We start from the raw sequence: 21,139 nt of genomic DNA on the forward strand, positions 1-21,139 counted from the left end.
GCTCGGTTTATCATTTACAATCTCTCTTGCTTGGTTACTTTGGGACATCTTTGTAGATTCAGGTCACTTTTGCCTATTTTTACCGGAATAACTGCCACAGAGCACAATGGGAGTTGACTTCCTAAAATAGTTTACTGTCTTACTGTCTTCAAATATTATTTTAAGATAAAACTTATTTTTAAGCTTAACTTTGAGTAAATATTATGAAGAAAAGAATGAATTATTAAAAGACTTGGTTCTACACACTACTTATATGAGGAAATTATCTGAAATTAAAACATAGCAAGCTCCATTTGCTCAGCGATGAGGTACTTGCACAAAGTTCCCCATGGCCTTTTGGTGTACAAATTTATAATAATGAAGACTACTTCTAAGAAAAAAAATTTGACATAAAATTTGTTTTTTTAAAAAAACTACTGCATTCAAAAAGTTGTTTGAGTTGTAAACACTCAAGGATAAGCCAGTTTTAGGATCACATTATTGTGTCACAGTAAAAGAAATGTGAGTCACATTTATTCCCTTAATTCATGGATTCAGGCTTTCCTAAATTCTCAATAATGAACTACACTACATTCTTGATGTAAGTTGTTAGGAAAATCCAAATCTTCATTTCTGGCACTAAGTGCCAAGAAATGTGCTATTATGAAATCACACATAGTCAGCTGCTTTTGTATTTTGGTTAACCAGGTAGTTTGAAAATTATTTTCCCACTAGCACTGTCCTCAGATTTCAGAAGCAGAACTAGAGGAATTATATTGAGGTATGCTTTGTGGTAGTTCTGTTGCTTCTCTATTGCCCCAGAACTTACCATGGTATTGAGGATGGATATGCAGAAATTATGCTCTTCATCAGGTAGCAGTTACCATAGGTGACCAAATATCACCTGTCTATGGCGTCTATAACATATTTGGGTGATGGACTAGCATGACTTTCACTACTCTAATTTTGCAGGCTTATATATATGGTGAAAGTTGTATATTTTGTCAATTTTTTTTAACCTTTAACATTAAGTCCTTACATATCAACTTATCACTGAATATGTTTAATTTCTGATTGTACAAAAATAGAAACCTGAAAAACACAGATATTAGTAAAGTTTTTTCATTGTTATGTTTAATTCCTTTTGTTTAATATTGGAAGGAAGCTTTTGTGTAGTCTAATCTTGGATTGGGAAAATATTTGATGCTGTCTGATAGCCACACTGTTGGCCAGATAATAATTTTGATAAATCAATCTATCTGCTTTGGGGAGTAGAATTTGACGCCCACCTTAAGGTATTAAAAAATACTCATTCTACAGTACATGTGTATAGGAGTTCAGTCCTGTATTCAGGCTCACAACTGTATTATTTGGTGGTTTGTAACAACAGCTATTGCACATCTTTTGGGGGTCCGAGAAAAACCAAGCATCTGGGGCTTTCTTCCTTTCTTCTCATCAAGAGAAACCAGCCAAAAATGGGTGAAAAGAACAAAACTGGTCTTAAACTGTAGGCTTAATTGTCATGAATCAGTGAGAAAAAAGGTGGTGGCCTTTTCACCTTTGTCACCATAGTTTTCTCTGGGCATGCAGGTTGTTCAACCTTAGTCTGGGTTATAACAATCTTTAAGATTTTTGTTTCTTGACTAAACCTTTGGTTATTCACATAACTTTGGAAAAATCACATACAGTTTGTCGATATTTTTCTTTTTCTGAAAAATCTTATCCCAGTGCCAATTATTTTGAAGGCTGCTTGTAATCTAATTCATAACAGGTTTCTTTACTCCATGTTGTAAAATCTGAATACAGATACTGTCCAACGTGTCCAAAGAGTAATGTTTGAATTCACAGTAACAAAAGTTACAAAGTTTGTGCAAAAGTTATTGTACACCATTGGAGTACATAGAGCTTGCTATAGTTAATTTTATACATAAAGTTTCATTTCTCATTAAAACTATTCTGTGCTACATTAAAAGTTTTGGATTTAATCTTTACTAAAAATAAAACTGAATGCTCATTTAATCTCTGAAATCTGAAGATGCAAACTGCCTATACATGATGTTTATAATGTGGTAATAAATCACTGGAAACTTTTAGACACCATAATTGCTCTGGAGCTCTTCAAGTTTTCCAAGCGTCATGAAGTAAACCCGGCTGTGGCGATTGCGCAGGGTAGAGGTAAAGAACAGCTTGAAAAAGAAAGAAATACACTGTCAACAGATATTTAATACATTGCAACCAGATATTTGATATAACTATACTTTCATCTGCATCTGCTAATTAAAACATTAAGCCTTATTGTTTTGTGGAACAGTTTGTTTTTCAAATAAAAGAATGAGTTTAAATTAGTTTGGAGTCTAAATTATACATTTTTAAAACAACCTTTTACTATATTCTACATAATTATAATTTATATGGTTAAATAAAATTAGTAATTTTGTAGGTGACCTTCATTTGCTGAAGTTCTTGATAATTTGGGGGCAATAATTCTTTGCTTTTTAAAACAATCCTCTACTTACATTAAAGTTGACTTTTCTTTTAACATAAGGAAACAAATTATTTAGGTGTTGTTTACCATTGCTGCTTGTATTTAAGAAGCCATTGAAATTTTCTACTTGGTGCAGTTTTCTTTTTTTTCTTTTCATTTTTTTAATATTAAAAAATTTAACAAACAGATAATACTGTATGTTTTTATCACATACAAAATGATGTTTTGAAGTCCATATACACTGTGGAATTGTTAAATCTAGTTAATTAACAAATGTACCACCTCATGTGGTTATCATTTTTATGGTGAGAGCACTTAACATCCACTCATGCAATTTTCTATTTCAGCAAAATGGACTGACATCAATAGATTGATAAAATGAGTTAAACCCAGTAACTTAGAGAGGGACATGTTGTGTAAATGTGGGCTGTACCATAAAGAAAATTAGAATAAAATATGCACATAAATATCAAACAAAGGCCTCCTTGTTAGGACTAAGGCTTTTGACATCCACAGTGACTACATTTAGGAGACTTTGTGACATAATGATGATGATAAGATATACTAAGTGTGACAAAGGGAAGCAGGGAGTCTCTAATTTGTGATACTGTGAGCTTACAGTGTATGTAACTGTACATGTTGCTTGATAAAAGAAAATATTTGAAATTACTACAATTTAAATATTAAAAGTATTTAATATTATTACACAAAGGCAGCAATCATAGTTACTTCAGTTAGTAGTCATCAAGAAAACAAATAATCTTTTAAGAAAAAATTATATGACTATATTGAGTTAAATAAAATTTAAAATGCCCTCACTTAACTCTTCTAAGATCTGCTTTATACCTAATTAAATAAAAGTCTTCATAAACCTTTACAGAGTTTCACTGTGGCCTTACAGTTGAGGGGGATGCAGGGCTTTAAGTGTATATGAAAACAGTATTTTACATTTCATAGTAAATAATTTTACCTCATAATAAAGAGACAACATTGTAAAATTTTTGAAAATATATGCTAGTCATTCTTGACTTAACATATTTGATGTTACAGGCAATCTGTGAGATGCTTACGGATATGACTAGACGTCACAATTGCTCCCAAAGCAGTTATTAATATTTCTATTTTGGAGATGAAGGAACTAAGGATTAGAAAGATTAATCAAACTTCTCAGGTTCTCTAACCTAGTTAGTCCTGGTTAGAGACAGGACTGCATTCTAGGTCTCGCTGACCTGAAACACAGGTTTTTGCCATTGCATCTCTTTACATTGTAAATTGGCAACTTTGCTTGATGTACAGTGCTTTATCCTGGCTGTTCTGATATTAACTCAAACCCTCTGCAATCTCTTCTCAATAGGAATGTTTCCTAGTCCTATTAGGACTATTTCTTCACACTATTATTTCCTATAATAGGTAGGAATGGTAATAGTCTTATACCACAAAATTTTCCATCTAAACTATTTGAATTCATTGTTAAAATTGATCAAATAATACAAATAATTGCCAAATCTTGATTTTATTTTTATTTTCTGCAAAATAAACATCATAACACCCACTTATGAAGATAAATTGAGATAACTGTTAAAGTACCTAGCACAAGGCCTACTATACAATTAGGTGCTCAGCAAACATAAGTACATTTTCCTTCTGTTATTGAATTTTGTTGAAAGCTACAAAAGGCAGATTTGCTCAAGTATTTGTTTAAAAATATCATTTTAGTATGAACATGAAAGGCACTATGAATCAAAGACAATAAAGTATTCTGAACCAAATAAAATAATGGCTAAGCTTTGCTTAAGACCTAACTAGAATTTTTTCTTTTTTTTCAAAATGAGCTTCTTTTGAAACCAAATTTCATTACTTACCATATTAGTGTTTCTACTGCAAAAGATAAAATTGTTTTTTAATCAATAGTATGCCAGTTTGAAAAATATACCACAAATACATTTATAGCCAGAAGGAAAAGGACATAAATTTCTTTTGTTAGTTCATTTTCAATGGTTGCGTTATTTTTGCTGTAACTGGAGGGTGTAAGCTATACCTTGTCACCTCGTGTGCATAGGAATCTCAGCTTCTTAATTGACCTGCGCTTCAGCTCACTTTCCAGAACCCTGGATTGCAAAGAGCGCACTTCAATGGCCTTTTGGCCCCATCCTGTGGTTCGCTGTGTACACTCAAAAGCTACAATACAAATGAAAAAAAAAAAAATCAGAAAAACACAAAATCTTTCTGGCAGTCATAGAAAATTATAACTATGGTCAATGTTTGTTTATTAAGAGGCTCATTGTTACAGTTCAGGTTAGCACATCCTGTTTTTCCCTCCTATAGTCAGTTGTTTGACCATTTTGCTGCTTAAGAGTGGTGTTCAAACTGGCTATCTAAAGACACCATTGTAATCAACATTTAATTACCAGGTCTCAATTATTTAATTCTTGTATTCATATCCTCTAAGACCACAGAAAAAGCTAAGGACTAATTCTATCCCGTTTGTAGACAATGTAATCTACTCACAGCCACTCTTTATTTTATAGTCTAAGTGACATACAGCATTCCTAATAAGGGCTCCTAATAAGGGTGTATATTTGTGCTCCAGTGACATACATGAAAATCTGACTCTTAAAAATTAAAATTGTTAAAAAATGACTTGCTCAAATAATGACTGTAGCAACCCTAATGCATTTCAATAAATTATCATGTTATAAGCAGAACCAAAGCTACTTTGATATTCTTAAGGTTTTTTTCCTGCTCAGGAAATATTTATTAAGATTTTAACTTTTTGACTCCATTTTATAATACTTTGTGACAAATATAGATTATGACAATAATTGCCTTAAACCTAATTATGTAAACAGTCAGTCATTTGGTGCTGTAAAGTATTTTTTGACACAAGGAACAGCACTATTATTACATTTTTAACTTTCAATTTAATATTCTTTATGTACTTCATGGGGAAAAATTCCATAAGTAAATAAAATCCTGACATGTAAAATAATATCAAGATTTCAAACTCAAGTTAAAATACTCTAGGAAACAAGAAAATAAGGCATCTTCATTCTCATATTAACATGATTAAAATCAGAATTCAATTAATTACTTTGATTTTTCATTTTTTCTATTATAAAAGGAATAAATTGACTAAGAAAAATGGCTATCCTGGCAGAAGACTTTATAAGTCAAATTTCAGACTAGAATTAAAATAACTCCAGATATAAGGGAAATAAGGAAAATCAGTCTCCAGAGGGTTGGGAAGAAGTAACAGATTTAGTCTCTCTAGAGTTGAATTTCTTCACCTATGTGACTACTTTACTAAAAACGGTATTTTTGTCAACAACAATATAGACCAAAAATTCCAAACTTAAAGCACAGGCTATTTGCTGAGTCCAAGTACATAGTTCATATGGCATCACATAATTTCCACCTTAGTCCCAAAACACCTGCATCTGCCACTTAACCTAGCTACTGAGCTAGCTTGCTTTCTAAGATGAAACACAATGATTTGGAAGTGGGAACACTTAATAATACCTGATGCAATTGTTAAGCCTGTATATACTTGTTTGGAAATGGAGAGTGATGATTTGAACACATTTACTATAACTTAAGAAAACGTAAAATTTAAATTGGGGAAATCTGGATCTGGATTAGTTTTAAATAACAAAGCAGTTGTTTTTAACAGAAAAATATGGTAATTGATTTCCTTAATATCAGTGTTATATGGTAGTCTTTAGCATACTTTCAAAGTATCCTTAATATACAAACTAAAATATCATGTTTTTATAGTACTGTTATTTATTTCACATGTAGCTGTCTTTCAAATTCTAGCAACTTAAAATAGCTTTTTTTGTTTTATGTCAGAAGTTGTCCTGCCTGAGGACAAGAGCTGTACCAGATGACTTTGCAAGTTCCCTTTGACCCCTATGATTGTCTACTGGCATAAATATAGGGGTTTGTTCAGTTTCCTATTTGAACTGAATTTCCTTATGACCATTTCTGATTAGCAGATTGATCACAAAAGTACCACTGTCAAGGACAGAACATGAGTCATTATTTGTACTTTCTTTTGCCCCAGATATGTCAATTATACTGTAAGCATTTATCTTCTGTCACTTAAATCTGGTTTTAAACCCTCTGTGAGTTCTTACTTGTTTCAGGAAATTGGAGCAGGTTTTCAGGACAATCCTTAACACTGACTATATGTGCAAAAAAAAAAAAAAAAGGATTCTGCAGATGCAATGCAAAGTGCCATTATCTCATATAAAAAAAGTTCATTAAAAAGCAGGTCTTTTAAAGTGGTCCTTAAAGCCACATGAGGATCATATTTAGTCATTTTATAGAGATTACAGAAGAATCTGCCTTATCATTTGACAGACCATCTCTCTCTCTCTCTCTCTGTCTCTATGTTGTCAACAACAACATAGACTAAAAATTCTAAACTTAAAGCAAAGGTTATTTGCTGAGTCCAAGTACTTAGTTCATATGGCATCACATAATTTCCACCTTAGTCCCAAAACACCTACATCTGCCACTTAACCTAGCTACTGAGCTAGCTTGCTTTCTGAGATGGGATACAATGTTTTGGAAGTGGGAACACTTAGTAATACCTGATGCAATTGTTAAGCCTCTCTCTCTGTCTCTACACACACACACACACCTTTCTTTTTCCTTTATTTGCTCCATTAAACTTCTCTTTTCTATAATAGCTATCCTCCAGGTAATCATTCTACTCTCTCTAATATTTTCACTTTTTGTATGCATTATGTTCCCTATCTAGAATCACGTTTATGGTCAGTGAGCCTCAGAACATATACAAGAATCTCAAATTATTTGGATTTCCCAGATCAGCAGTCCTGCTTTGGCTAGGAAGAAAAAAATGTCCTGGTTTGATGAAGATGAAAAGGCATTTTTCTTTGTTGCCACCTGGTTGGTACCTAACAGGCACTCCAGTCAGTCATATCTATCACTTTTCTAAATGATTTGATTCTTCACAGGAATATCACTCACAAAATAGAACTCTACTGACTATAAAAAATGGAAGTATTTGGCTCTTTTATACTAGTTGGCAGTCTCCTAAGATAAAGATAAACCCCACAATAAGTGTGATGAAAAGAAGCATTTCCAATATCTGTGTAAATTCTGCAAGTAAAGGGAGTTACAACAAAATTATAGATTTTTGTGGAAAGGAATTAGTTCTCATTTCAATTATACAATATTGCAAATAACTCAGATAACCAAAATGAGTCTCTTTGTCGTAGTCTCATGAATTCATTAAGCATAGGACAAATACAGGCATCACCTTACTAAGGGAATAATTATGCAGAACCCCAAATTAATCTTATGTGTCTTAAGAAAATGTAATAACTCAGGAAATCTTTTCTTAGGACACTTTTTTTACCCTTGAAAAGTTTCTCTGGGGTCCTGAAGAAGAAAGAAATTGTATACATACCTATAGAAGATGGTATGTCTTTCCACATTTCAAGGATCTTCTTGAAGAGTTGTTCATTTGCTTCCACAGAGAGGGCTTCAGCGTTGAAGGTGAGCATCATGCCAATTCCCAGGCAATCAGGTAAAATGATGATATTCTGTGGTATAATGATTTCCAGGGGCTGGAATTATGTTTCATAAAGATTTATATGTCCAATATTTTATCACTACTACTTTAATTGAAGCAGCTTGGCAGAGCAATAAAGACCAAAAGAGGTTCAAAGAGCAAGGAGGAAGAGAAACCTCTATTTCCAAATTAATAAGCATGCTATCCAATATTTGAAAAGAGCTGCTTTCTTTATGTCATAAATTCATAGCTGTTAAATATTCTTCTTTATAATTAGGAGAAAGCCTTATTTTAAAAAAGCAAAGATGTATTTCCAACATAGAGAGATTTCTTGACATTTCACAAATTATTATGTATCATAATAGAAGAAACACTACTTGTTACAGGCTTGGGTTTAAAATTCATTTCAGCACATTAATAAATACTTTAGTAATTAATGTACAAACCAAGTAACAAATATACAATACTTGCCTATCAGCCAACTCATTCAAATTAGAAATAGAAAACTAATCTAAAAAATAGCTTGAACTTAAAATGCTTACAAGGGACAGCTTTATAATAGTCTCCACAGCTTGAAATATAACTTTAAGTCATTTCCCCCTTTGCAAAAATGTTAGAATTTATTTTCCAATTAATATAATTTCAAATGCATTTAAGATACACAAAGACTTATTTGGTGACATAATATGAAATACTAAGAAATATCTAAGCATTTCTAAATTTCATGATGCACAAAACAATGCAACAAAGTTTTCTTAAACTACAGATATTGTCACATTAACAGTATTTCCCTGCAGATGAAAAATTGTGTTCCTCTATGGTTTCTCCAAACTAGCATATTACAAAAAAAAAGTCAGAAACTATACTTGCCAACCCCAGTGTACTCAGGCCAGGTGCTTGAGGCCATGTCCCAGCAACAACAATCCTGATAACTAAAATGGGGATCCAGAGACGAAAAGCAATTTTAATGCGTTCCCTGGGCACTTGCATGAGCAATTGAATCAGAAAAAAACAAAGATAAAGGAAAAGAATAAAAGAAATTGCAGAAAAGAAGGTTGTCTCAATAAAATCTGTTTAGAAAAAAACTGGACTGCTGCAAATTCAGACAGCCTCAGATGCTTCTCAGATGATTCCTGAAGTAACCAGATATTCTTTAGCACACATGATTCCCTTGTATCATTACAGCTTTTGTAATCTGGAACTCTTGGAAAAATATTATTTTTAGTACATTCTTTCTCAGAAGACACCCACCTCCCTGATAATAGAGTTCTTTTCTCTTTTAATGGGTCAAGACACTAGAGTATTTAGCTAAAAATATTTTTTAATATACACAAGGTATCCTAATTGGGTCAGAAAGTGATTTTTAAGAACTCATCTCTAACTAATCTCTAACTAACAAATTGCTTCAAAAGGAAATGACTTTCCTTGCTTATTAATCATGTGAAACACAGGGGTCAACATTCCTGAATTACTTTTCAAATAAGTGTAAACATGGACCAATGCTGCAATGTTCAATACTGCACTAGATTCTTAATAAAAGCTATCTGACACAACATTAAAAAAATGCAGGAAGCTACAGAAGACACTCCAACTGAAGAGTACAATAGCTATATCAAAATTAACCTGACCTCATGTTTAAGTGGCTTTGGCTAAGATTGGTTCTGTATTTTCTACATTATCAACAGTGTGATTTCTATATAATCATGGGCAACAACTGAGTAATAAGCTAATTATCTTTAATATGACCAAAAGACTTTTACAAAATTGTCCCCACTAATGTCTTGACAATTGATTTATGTAATTTGTTAGAGACATATGAGACAATTCTGAGAGCTGTTGAAAATATCACACAACTATAGTAATTTGAAAATACATCAAAGTTTTCTTCTGGACTTTTTGTATAATGCAAAACTGCTAAAATTTTGGTTGTCTAAAAAGTGGGAATTTAAATATAGTGAAGCAGAGAAACTGTTGATTTAGGCCTTTCTTTTAAATAAAAATTTCAATAGGACAAACATCATTTCCAGTATCAAATTTCAGACACAGTAGAATTATATTTTGTATGGTATGTGTGAGGGATATTATAGTATGTTCAAACTCTTTATGTAAATGATGTGTATAATATTTTTATGGCAATCTATATTTTAGATGTTGTGCCACATTTTCACAAAATATAATTATTTAAGAGTTGAGGAGTATCTGCTTTTAAAATGCTGTATCTTTTGATCAGAAATACTAACTATAACCAGATAAGAGAACATTTTATGATAATTTGCTGTTATGTCACAGTCGAAGTAATATAATAAAGAATAGGGATACACATAATAATGCTGCAATACTGGTGTTGTATTTTTTAAAAATTTGTTAATGCATTGTTAAGTGAAGAAAAATAAAGCAAGTACTGCAATATCAAATACACTTTATGGTCAGTTATCATAAATATATAAACATAAATGGGTAGAAAATGTAGAGCATATATCCTATCTAAAAGGAGCCATGAATGAATCAATTCCAACTGATAATGGTTAGATAGTAATGTGGCACTGATGCTATCAGGTCTTCTGATGTATCAGTAGAAGTCCAGATTTTAAGTGTAAACTTTATTCATTAAAAACAAGAAAGCATTGGGCAAGACAAGCAAAATCTATCTGCAGAATATACTTAGCTTTCTAAACTAAGGGATCATCAGTGTTTTTTGTTTATGCAAGACCACTTTCTGGCACTCTGTACTTACCTTTTATGTCTCAGTTCCGGTATAAACATTGCTAATCATATACGTAAACCTTTTGACAGTTGGAAAAACTCAAATGGTGGTATGCAATAATTTCTAGGAATCTGAAGGTATTATCTTACATTATTTGGCAGGGTCACATCAGACATAACCTCAGATTCTGCATCAATGATGTGATATCCATCTGCTGAGCTGAAGAAAATCTTTAGTCTTTTTTCAGAACCAATAGCCAGGTCAACTGTCACTGGCTTATGATCAAGTGTTGGAAATACCTGTGAATATAAAATCAAATATGGCCAAAAGGCCAAAAATGACATTCTAACTAAGGCAAAAATTCCCTCACTCTTTTGTCAGGTTTATAAGTGTACAAAACCCAGGTGGATTTTTAAAATGGCATATTGTATTTAGAGACCTGTGAATTACAGTTTTTCTTAGATCTGTTATTACAACAAATAAATAATTATGTTCAACAGCTTCAAAATATTGAGTTTCTCTTCAAAGGTCAGATTGGCAATGATCATAAGAGCCTTGTATGGCCCTGCATTCTGTTTGCTGTCTTCAAGTTCCTTGCCTTGAGCTTCAGCAAATGAAGGAGCTCATCTGGTCTCTTAAACCGGTTCGCTGGATCAGCTGCCTGTATTTTTGCCAGTATTCGTATATAGGCTTGATAGGACATGTAGTCTCCTTCAGAGTCTGCTGATTGATCAATGCACACTTGGTAGGGAATGAAAAGGGCCAGACATGTTAACTTATCATATACTGGGTATGTACTCTAGGCTCCTATGGTTTCTAGTACAAAACAAAAGGCCAAACGCGATTCATTGCCAGGATCAGATCACAGTAGAGGATTGAGCATCACAGGATTCACCATACTGTAATTGTGAGGTGGGAGTCAAGAACTGTAGTGAGGACTTGGACAAGAACTGTGTATCAGGCTAGACAGACTGCTGGTACTTATCTCTTCGCTTTCCAGCTCCATACCAGGCAGCTCTGACCAATCAGCAGACACCCAAGAATAAACCCATATCCAAATACTCACAGCTGAACCAAGGCCCAATTTAGGGAGATCAGAGCAGGGATGTGATTTGTGTTAGGGATGACTCAGACTGTATATACAGTCATCTGTACTATTTATGAAAAACGTAGTTATTATGCAAATAGACATTGGCAGGTAGTCATAAGAATTTGCTCATCTTTATTGTATACATGTGATGTGTTCCCTTAAAAAATGTACCATGTAAACAGATCCTGACTTAAGATACAAAAGTATTTCATGAATACTTTGCTGCATCTGTCAGGATGGGTCCCTATCAGTGCTTTGTTAAAACCTGTCTATGGATCAACTAGTTAAAACTCACCTGGAATATCTGCTAAAATTATCAATTCCCAGGCCCTACTCCAGACCCACTGGAGTAGGGTCTAAGCCTGGTGTTGGGTTTAAGATCTAAACTTTTAACAAATGTTCCAGCTAATTCTGATATACATCCCAGGTTAGAAGCTAATGGACATGATAGAATGCTGCCGGTTCTTTAGTCAACCCTCATTACTGTGGAATAAATACAAAATAATTCCATTTAAGTAGAATTCTGGAACATTACAAGTAAGTTAATCTAGATAAAAAAAACAGTCCCTCATTTTTAAGGTTAGTTGTTTAAGACACTATATTGTTAATTTATGTGGTTCCATAGAAGTTCAGCCAAACGGTAATAAAGGTAGAAAGAGTACTGGTAAGTCTAACCACCATGTCTCACAATATTAATAGTTCTAGAGAGAAATTGTTTAGAGTTCCAGCTTGGAAAGAATATAGATCCATCCAACCCCTTCCCATACCCACATATTGTAGTCAAGGTAACTGGAGAAAAGGCTTTCTTTTCCCTCCTTTTTCTTCCAAGGGTGTTTCCCCTCTATCGTTGCCATACCTTTCTTTACCTTCCCTCGGCTCTCTACCCCCCACTAAGAGAAAACAGGGACTTTCTCAGCTTCAATTCACTGGGGTGGCACCCAAAGCCTGTGTTTGGGGCTGTAGAAGAGAAGGTCTTCATATTGACTACAGGAATTGGGAGTGAGGGGGTGGTGGGGAGGTCCTATAAGGGGAGGGGCCGGGGATTTCCCTCGCATTCTCCCTTGCTGTGGTGCCTGTGAATTGTCTAAAAAAGGGCTAAACAGTAATTACTGACATGGTATATTCAAGTTACATTAGTGAGACACCATCTGTACAAAATATTTAAAAATTAACCAGACGTGATATGTGCCTGTAGTCCTAGCTACTTGGGAGGCTGAGGTGGGAGGATGGCTTGAGCCCGGGAGATCAAGGTTGCAGTGAGCTATGATCATGCCACTGCACTCTAGCCTGGGCCAGAGTGAGAGAGTGAGACCCTGTCTTTAAAAAATAAACAAACAAACAAGCAAGCAAACTAACAACAAAATTGCATTAACTATAGAAGAATGGCATATACTTCTGCATCTGTATTCCAAAGTATGATTCTGTTCACAATTTCTTCTCAAAATAAAAAATCATATAATCCAAAGAAAAAGAAGATCACTCACTTTAATAGCAGTGCTTTCATCAAAGGACTTCGGTGCCCATGCATAAAGGTGAATTGATGATTTCAAAGCAATTGCAATATATGTTGTTTCTTCATGTTGGACTATAATGATAAAACACAAAAAAGTAATGATGCCACAGAGTTAACAAGAACACTCAAGTATTTGTATTTGTCATAAAAAATGCCATAACCACAATTTAAGGGCACAGACGGTATATTTTGGGGAAGTTACTTGGTTACAATTTGATGTCCACAAAAAGGTGACAAAATTACTGTATAGTTTTATGGAGTATACATATTTGCCTTCGAGAGCACTCTAAATTGTACACTAAAACCTTGATGAGAGAAATTAAAGAAGACCTAAGCAAATGGAAAAAAGTTCTCCTGCTCATAGACAGGTAGATTTAATATTGTTGAAATAGCAATACTGTCCAAAATTTTCTTCATAGGTTCAGTGCAATCCCTATTAAAATCCCAATGGCCTTTTACTGAAGAAATGGAAAAGTTGATCCTGTATTTCACATGGAATCTTAGGAAGCTCCTAACAGCCAAACAATGCTGAAAAAGAAAATATAAGTTGGAGAACTCACACTTTCCAATTTCAAAGCGTACTACAAGTTACAGTGATCAAAGCAGTATGGTATTAAATAACATAAGGAGAGGCATATAGATCAATGGAATAAAATTGGGAGTTGGCAAATAAACCCATACATCTATGGTCAATGGTGTTACACCATTCAATAGGGAAAAAACAGTCTTTTCCACAAATGGTGCTGGGACAAGTGGATATACCTATGCAAAGCAGTAAAGTTGGAGCCCAAATCTCACACCATATACAAAATTAATTCAAAATTGATCAAATACCTAAATGTTATAGCTAAAACAATAAAACTCTTGGAAGTAAAGATAGGGATAAATCTTGGTGACCTTGAATATAGCAATGAATTCTTATATTTGACACTCAAAGTATAAAGCAAGAAAAGGAAAAAAAAAGATAAATTAGGCTTCATCAAAAATAAAAATTTGGGACACCAAGGGAAACAATCAAGGAAGTGAAAAGACAACATACAGAATAGGAGAAAATATTTGCAAATCATATTCTGATGAGAGTCTAGTATATGGGTTGGGCACAGTGACTCACCCCTGTAATCCCATTCCTTTGGAGGCCAGAGTGGGTGGATCACTTGAGGTCAGGAGTTTGATACCAGCCTGGCCAACATGGTGAAACCCCATCTCTACTAAAAAAAGAAAATACAAAAAATAGCTGTGTGTGGTGGCAAGCACCTGTAATCTCAGCTACTCGGGAGGCTGAGGCAGGAGAATATCTTAAACCTGGAAGGTGGAGGTTGCAGTGAGCTGAGATCACTCCACTGCACTCCAGCCTGGGCAACAGAGTGAGACTCTGCCTCAAAAGAAAAAAAGAGTCTAGTATGTGGAATACTTAAAGAATGCTTACAACTCAACAGCAAAAGGATAAGCAAACCAATTAAAAAACAGACAAAGGACTTGAATAGACATGTCTCCAAATGGTCAGTAAACATATGAAAAGATACTCAACAACATTAATCATAAGGGAATTGCAAATTGAAACTTTCATAACATCCCACTTTACACCCATAGGGATGGCTAAAATAAAAAGACAGACATGTACAAGTGCTCATAAGTATATAGAGAATATAGAACCCTCATACATTACAGACAGCAATGTGAAACAGTGCAACCACTTTGAAAAACAGTGTAACAATACTATCCAAGAAAAAAAAAAACATACATATCCACATATGAAGATGTATGAAATGTTCATAGTAGCATTATTTTTAATAGCCAAAAAGTGGAAAGAGTGCAAATGTCCATCAACTGACGTATGGATAAACAAAATGTGGTATATCCATTCAATGCAATACTACTCATCAATAAAAAGGAATCACTGATACATGTTATATATAACATAGACAAACCTTGAAAATATTACGCTAAGTAAAAGTCCGTCATAAAACACAACATAATATATGGTTCCATTTACAGTAATTGTCCAGAAGAGGCAAATCTATAGAGAAAGAAAGTCCTAGGTAACCGTTTATCAGTTTATCATGGATACCTAGGACTGTGAGCGGTAGAGGGGGAAGTAAAGAAAGATGGAATGCAGGATAACTGTTAATGAATATGGGGTTTCTTTTGGGGATGATAAAAATTAGATCATGGTGATTGTTACATAACTCGATAGACCTCCTAAAACCCATTGAATTGTACATTTTAAACAAGTGTATCTCATGGTATGTACATTATTTCAATAGGGCTATTTTAAAAGGTAAATTAAAAAGTACAATTAGGTATATGCTTGTTCTTGATTAGCCCTTCTGGTTCTTATGGAATATGTTGTCTTACCTGATAGATTTATACTTTGTGCTATAACCCCCTTCCTTGGCTGCAATTTCTTCTGCCATCCCTACACATTCTCCTTCTCTCTCTCTCTCTCTCTCTCTGGGTGTAGCTTACTCTCTCTCTCTCTCTCTGGGTGTAGCTTACTCTCTCTCTCTCTCTCTCTCTCTCTCTCTCTCACTTTCTCTCTCTGGGTCTAGCTTACTCTTGCATTTTCTTTTGCATTGCTCCCAAGTAGGTCAAAGAAGCATGATCACTAATCCTCCAATAATCAAAAATATTCTCTCTTAAAACACTTCCTATATATTTAATATAGGGTAGTAATTGGTGCCAGTTCACTGTCTTGTGGATCTTGGAAGGCTATGAAAATATCAGGCAACTATGATCTGTTCTTGTCTTCCTGTGTGAAGATGCTACTAATTCCAACTGTCAGTGGGACGAATGCTTTTTGCTGTTCTGAGAGCTTAGGTGGACTGGAATGGGGTCAGCCAGGAAAACTAAACTTAACTATTCCACCCCTTACAAAGAGCACAGATTTGTAATATGAGTACCTTTGTGACTATCTCTTACTGAACTAATATTTTACAAGTTAGTAGGAGGTAGTTTTGCTATATAAACGCCCAAGTTAACATCTGAGGATATCTTTCACCTTTGGGACTATCACATTTGCATAATATGATCTGGAGTGAAGTAGTGATACCTAAACCTATAAGAAACTAGTGTATTTATTTAATGCTTAAGTTACCTGGGTACTCATTTCCCTCTTTAGTGGTGTATGTGTACATACGCACACACATACAAAAACCTATCCTGAGAAAGTCACTTTATATGCAGAACAATAATGGTCAGTCAGGATAGAAGTATCCCATTGCAATTTATATAATGTGATTCCAGCTATTTCTCACCTAGGCCACCAGTTTTGCCTGAAGAGGCAATTAATGAAGAGGGAAAGAAGCAAAAGAAGGCCGAGAGTAGAGGGGGATTTGTTTCAGAAATAGAACAGAATGGGATGACATTAGCTTACAGTTTTTTACAGCTGAGAGCAGGATTCTGAACCCCTAGGGTTGCTACCTCCTTTCACAGTGGATGGTTGTGAAGAGAAAGGGTATATGAAAACATTCTAATCAGATGGAAAATAGTTAGTGATTATACTCATGAATATCAACAGTGGGAGTGAGAGTCAGCAGATCATAGAATTTTCTTTCTGACTCATTGTTAAGTTTCCTGGTCTGTATTAGGAGGGATTCAATCTTACTGTTGTTCCAAAAGAAAGAGAGTATCATATGAGTCTCCCCAAGTTTGTGAAGATAAATCTCGATCATTTATATAGCGAAGCTATATAGAGGCAGGAAAAAAAATACTGGTTTATCTGGAATATTCAGGGTGACTGGGAAAGAAAGTAAGGTGAGGAGGTAAACCAAAGCTAACACCAATAACTATTTTAGTCAATCAATGTTTTCTCAAAAAAAAATCAAGATTGTAACATAGAAGACCTGGAAGACATGTCAGTGAAATTTACTATTCTTTGATTTGAAGTTGCTGTCTATAGCCATACCACCCTGAACATGCCTGATCCCGTCTGTGTTTGAAACTGCAAATTGTTTCCTTTCTCTGCTTTGCCTTTCATAATTATGTACTTCACCAAATGAAAGGATGCAAAATTTATATTGCTGTAGTAAACATGAAATGTGGCTTACGGACACTGAAGTGTTCACAGCCTGTTAACTTATCAATAGCTTTGCAGGCTTCCTCTGTCTTCAGCATTTCTTCTTGCCTTCTTTTACTTCCTGGATCATTATTCAAAATCTTGTTCCTCAACCAGGTCAGATGATACACCCGAAGTCTGTTCTTATGACCTAATAGATAAGAAAAGATATAGTATTTAAAATCAATCTTTCTTTTCATATATTAGAAGAAAAAATTGTAAAGATATTTTGCCTTTTAAAAAATATTTTTATTAATGTAAAAAGCACTTGTAAAAAAACTGCATTGCATCAGAATCTCCCATTCAGGGTTTGGAAATATGACAGATTATGTTAGTCTCTCAATTCCAAGAGATAGTCAAAGTATCTACCTATGTGCCTCTCTGAAGGGGATCTAAACCTTTTTTGGGACAGATTAAGCCTTTTGTTATGCAGGCAAGATAACTACCATCCATTCGCTTGTACCTTGACTATTCACTAAGTCATGACTCCTCCGGGGTTCAGAGACCTAAAAGCTGTCCCTGGTAGTGTGTGTGTACGAGTGGGATGGCTGAATATTGACTGTTAAGGTATTCAGGGACAGCAGTATGGGTATCTTTGTATTCTGTTATTCCAGCATGCTTGTAAAATAGCTGAACAGTTTCATTATATATTCCTCCAACTAAATTTATCATTAATATTAATTTCCTAATTGTAAATCCCATCAAATTCTTACAATTCAGTCAGGAAACACAGGACATGAAAAAATCACACATTTCTTTTCCCGTATATAGTGACTTTATAATCATTTTTCTTTGTCATTTTTATGGTTTATTATTACATGATTTCTAGGGCCAACAATAGGATTCTTACTTATGTGATTAATCTTTCATATGTTTTTAATATAACATTTTTGAAGCAGTGTTAAGGTTCAGACATCTACATTTATGTGATATGGTCTTGAATTGTAATCCAAATTATAATCCCATGTGTTGAGTGAGGGGCCCATTGGGAGGTACTTGAATCATGGGGGCAGTTACCTTCATGCTTTTCTCATGATAGTGAGTTATAAACCACAAAATCTGATGGTTTTGTAAGGGGCTTCTCCCCTCTTCGCTCTGTACTTCTCCTTGCTGTTGCCATGTGAAGAAGGACGTGTTTGCTTTCCCTTCTGCCATGATTGTAAGTTTCTTGAGGCCTCCCCAGCCATATGCAACTGTGAGTCAATTAAACCCCTTTCCTTTATAAATTACGAAGTCTCATGTATGTCCTTATAGCAGCATAAGAACGGACTAATACACAACAGCTATTCCATTTCTTAAATGGTAAAATAAATTTGTGCTTTAAACTACTGAGTATCTTCTTATACTGATGTTCTCAGTACTGTTTGATGGAAAAGTATTCCACATTTGAGAGAAGCTCAAGAATTAGAGAAGAACACATTTGGATTAGAGGAAGTTGGATAAAGAATAAAGAAATCTGTTATACAGATATGTAGTCTATAAGCCACCCAGATGTTTTCAAACAACAAATATTACTTCTATGTACCTTAAACCATTATAAGCAACTGACCATAAAACTTGATTTAAAAAATCATGAAGTCTGAGCATACCTCTAAAGGGATTTCTCCTCTAACCAAAACATAAAGCAAAGTTAATCATTTTAGGAATAATACACAATCATTAGTGTGAAACATGGCAATTTGTGCACTAATTATATATAAAGCATGTTATATATAATAAAAATATATAAACTCATATAAAGTCTGTAATTAGCATCATTTCATTCCATAGACAAGCCATATTTTCTTACTTTTCCTCTCCTTTTGTCAGTCATCTTTTGCTTATAGTCAGCTTTAATATTGGTGCTTTCCTGATACTAAATGCTGTCTACTAATCACAATCACTCTTAACACTCATTAACTTGCTCTCTTGTATTCTAAGGTTCAGGCTCTGACTGACCAAAACTAAGAAATTTAACTACTATTTGGAAAAAGTGTAAAGATCTTAATGGATCCAGTCTTGTTACAAACTCTATCTGTAGGCCCTTGTGATAAGGTTATATACTAAGGACAAGCCTCTTTTATATCTGATTATTATTCACTTTGTTCTTTGTTGCTTCTAACACACCACAAGAATGAGACGTGGTGGATGTTGATGCAGTCCTGTGCACGAGTGAATGAAAATTAGAGATCTGAAGTTGCAGGAGGCTGCACTGGAGAGAACATGCAAGGATGCAAATGTTGTGGTTTTTCTTATCAGTAACCTAGGTTAGGTACTTTACAATAAAAGGAAATTACTTTAAATTGTAAATAGATAAGAGAATACAAGTAGGAAAGTCTGGTGTCCCAATTAAAGGTTATATTTAAAGTGCTCTTCTATTAACACTTTCACCTGAGAAAGTCTTTAACCCAGTTTGCAGACTAATTAATCTGCATAATTACTCAGCTAATTTTAGTTCTTTAACAAACCTGAGATGGTAATCAGCAAATTGAGTGGCTCTAAGACTTGAATCTGGCGGAATGGTCTTCGTCTTATAAGTTTAGTAATGTCAGCCTTTCCACTTCTGTCCATCAGATATAGATTAGATCGGGTTCCCAACAGCAAATTGACTCCTGTTCATATATAAAAAGTGCTATATTAGCTCAGATTATTTTTCATAATTGCGTCTATATTACTATTTTTGCTATTCCAGTATGCTGATCTATGTAAAGATGACTTATCAGTTTAGGCTATATTGACCTCATACTGTGTAACTATGTACTTCTACCAACAGAACAAATTTCAATGAAATACATAAAAATATAGAAGATAATTCCCTCTGGCAGTATTCCACTGGCTGGCATCTAGTATGCCATCTCACAAATGGAAATTTATGTATATCTTAGCACCCTTTAGTAGTGTTCTGAACTTTATCAAAATCAATCAACCTTTTTGAAAATTATCATTAAACATTCTTAGTCTAGCACACGCAAAGAGTTCAATTCAGCTCATTTCTCATTTCTAAACATAAGTAAATGAATGCTTTTAAAATAATTATATGTAAATAATTGTTTTTAAATTGAATGATTCTATGTTCATGCATTTGTTAAAAATTTACCATTGCCAAATGCCTGTGAAATTAGTTCCTACCTTCATGTATCTCAATTTCTACACTCTCTTTTATTTGTTGACTGGCTCTATTGGTTCAAACATAAGCACTGTTTAAAGATCAAATAAGAGGACTGAAATAGGAGACAGAACTAAAGTTAAATTACACTTGAAACTACTATGGGAGCTTTTCACCATAAAGTGATATAGGAAATAACCAGCCAAGTAATGTAACAAGATAAAATTTCACAGTCCTCCTTGCCTTGGAGCATACCTGTGCTTCCTGAGCATAAGGAGAAAACTTAAGTGATTTTGCCTTCATTTTCTCACTCTATCTTTAACCAGTTCTCTAACTTATGGCCAATGGCATGTTTAGGAGCTGCATCTTCTTCTCACAGGGGAATCAGAGAAGGAGGAAGAAGTATAGTCAATTTTTACCATAATCTTTTATTTTTCAAAATATAAAATTACAGGTTATAACAATGAGTTATTAGACATTAACTACATTTCTGGGCAGTTGCCAGACTGAAATATTCATGCTATCTTGTTGTTTGATGCACTAAATTAGTAGAACTTTGAGATGATTTTTAAAAATTCTTTAATCCATATAATTACAATGTTTGTTACCGTTTCTAATTTAAAACCCTGTACTTTGTTCAATCGTACATTAAGCAAAATCTATGAAACTGTAAGACAGGCTGGGCGC

At 34.1% G+C, this 21,139-nt stretch overlaps 1 protein-coding gene across 1 annotated transcript in view; it reads right to left on the reverse strand.

Moving 5' to 3' along the window:
- Positions 1-1,092: 1,092 nt before the first annotated feature.
- NRK (Nik related kinase) overlaps positions 1,093-21,139 on the reverse strand; it is a 134,620-nt gene continuing 114,573 nt past the window's right edge. The window contains exons 22-29 of the mRNA XM_011958335.1: positions 19,815-19,958; positions 17,360-17,518; positions 13,281-13,385; positions 11,309-11,451; positions 10,860-11,009; positions 7,902-8,061; positions 4,503-4,642; positions 1,093-2,165 (exon numbers count right to left, since the gene is read on the reverse strand). Coding sequence (XP_011813725.1) covers positions 2,070-2,165; positions 4,503-4,642; positions 7,902-8,061; positions 10,860-11,009; positions 11,309-11,451; positions 13,281-13,385; positions 17,360-17,518; positions 19,815-19,958 — 1,097 coding nt within the window. The 3' untranslated portion in view covers positions 1,093-2,069. The remainder of the gene's footprint in view (positions 2,166-4,502; positions 4,643-7,901; positions 8,062-10,859; positions 11,010-11,308; positions 11,452-13,280; positions 13,386-17,359; positions 17,519-19,814; positions 19,959-21,139) is intronic.

This window comes from Colobus angolensis, unplaced genomic scaffold (assembly GCF_000951035.1).
Source record: "Colobus angolensis palliatus isolate OR3802 unplaced genomic scaffold, Cang.pa_1.0 Scaffold469, whole genome shotgun sequence".
In the NCBI taxonomy this organism is placed as follows: domain Eukaryota; kingdom Metazoa; phylum Chordata; class Mammalia; order Primates; family Cercopithecidae; genus Colobus; species Colobus angolensis.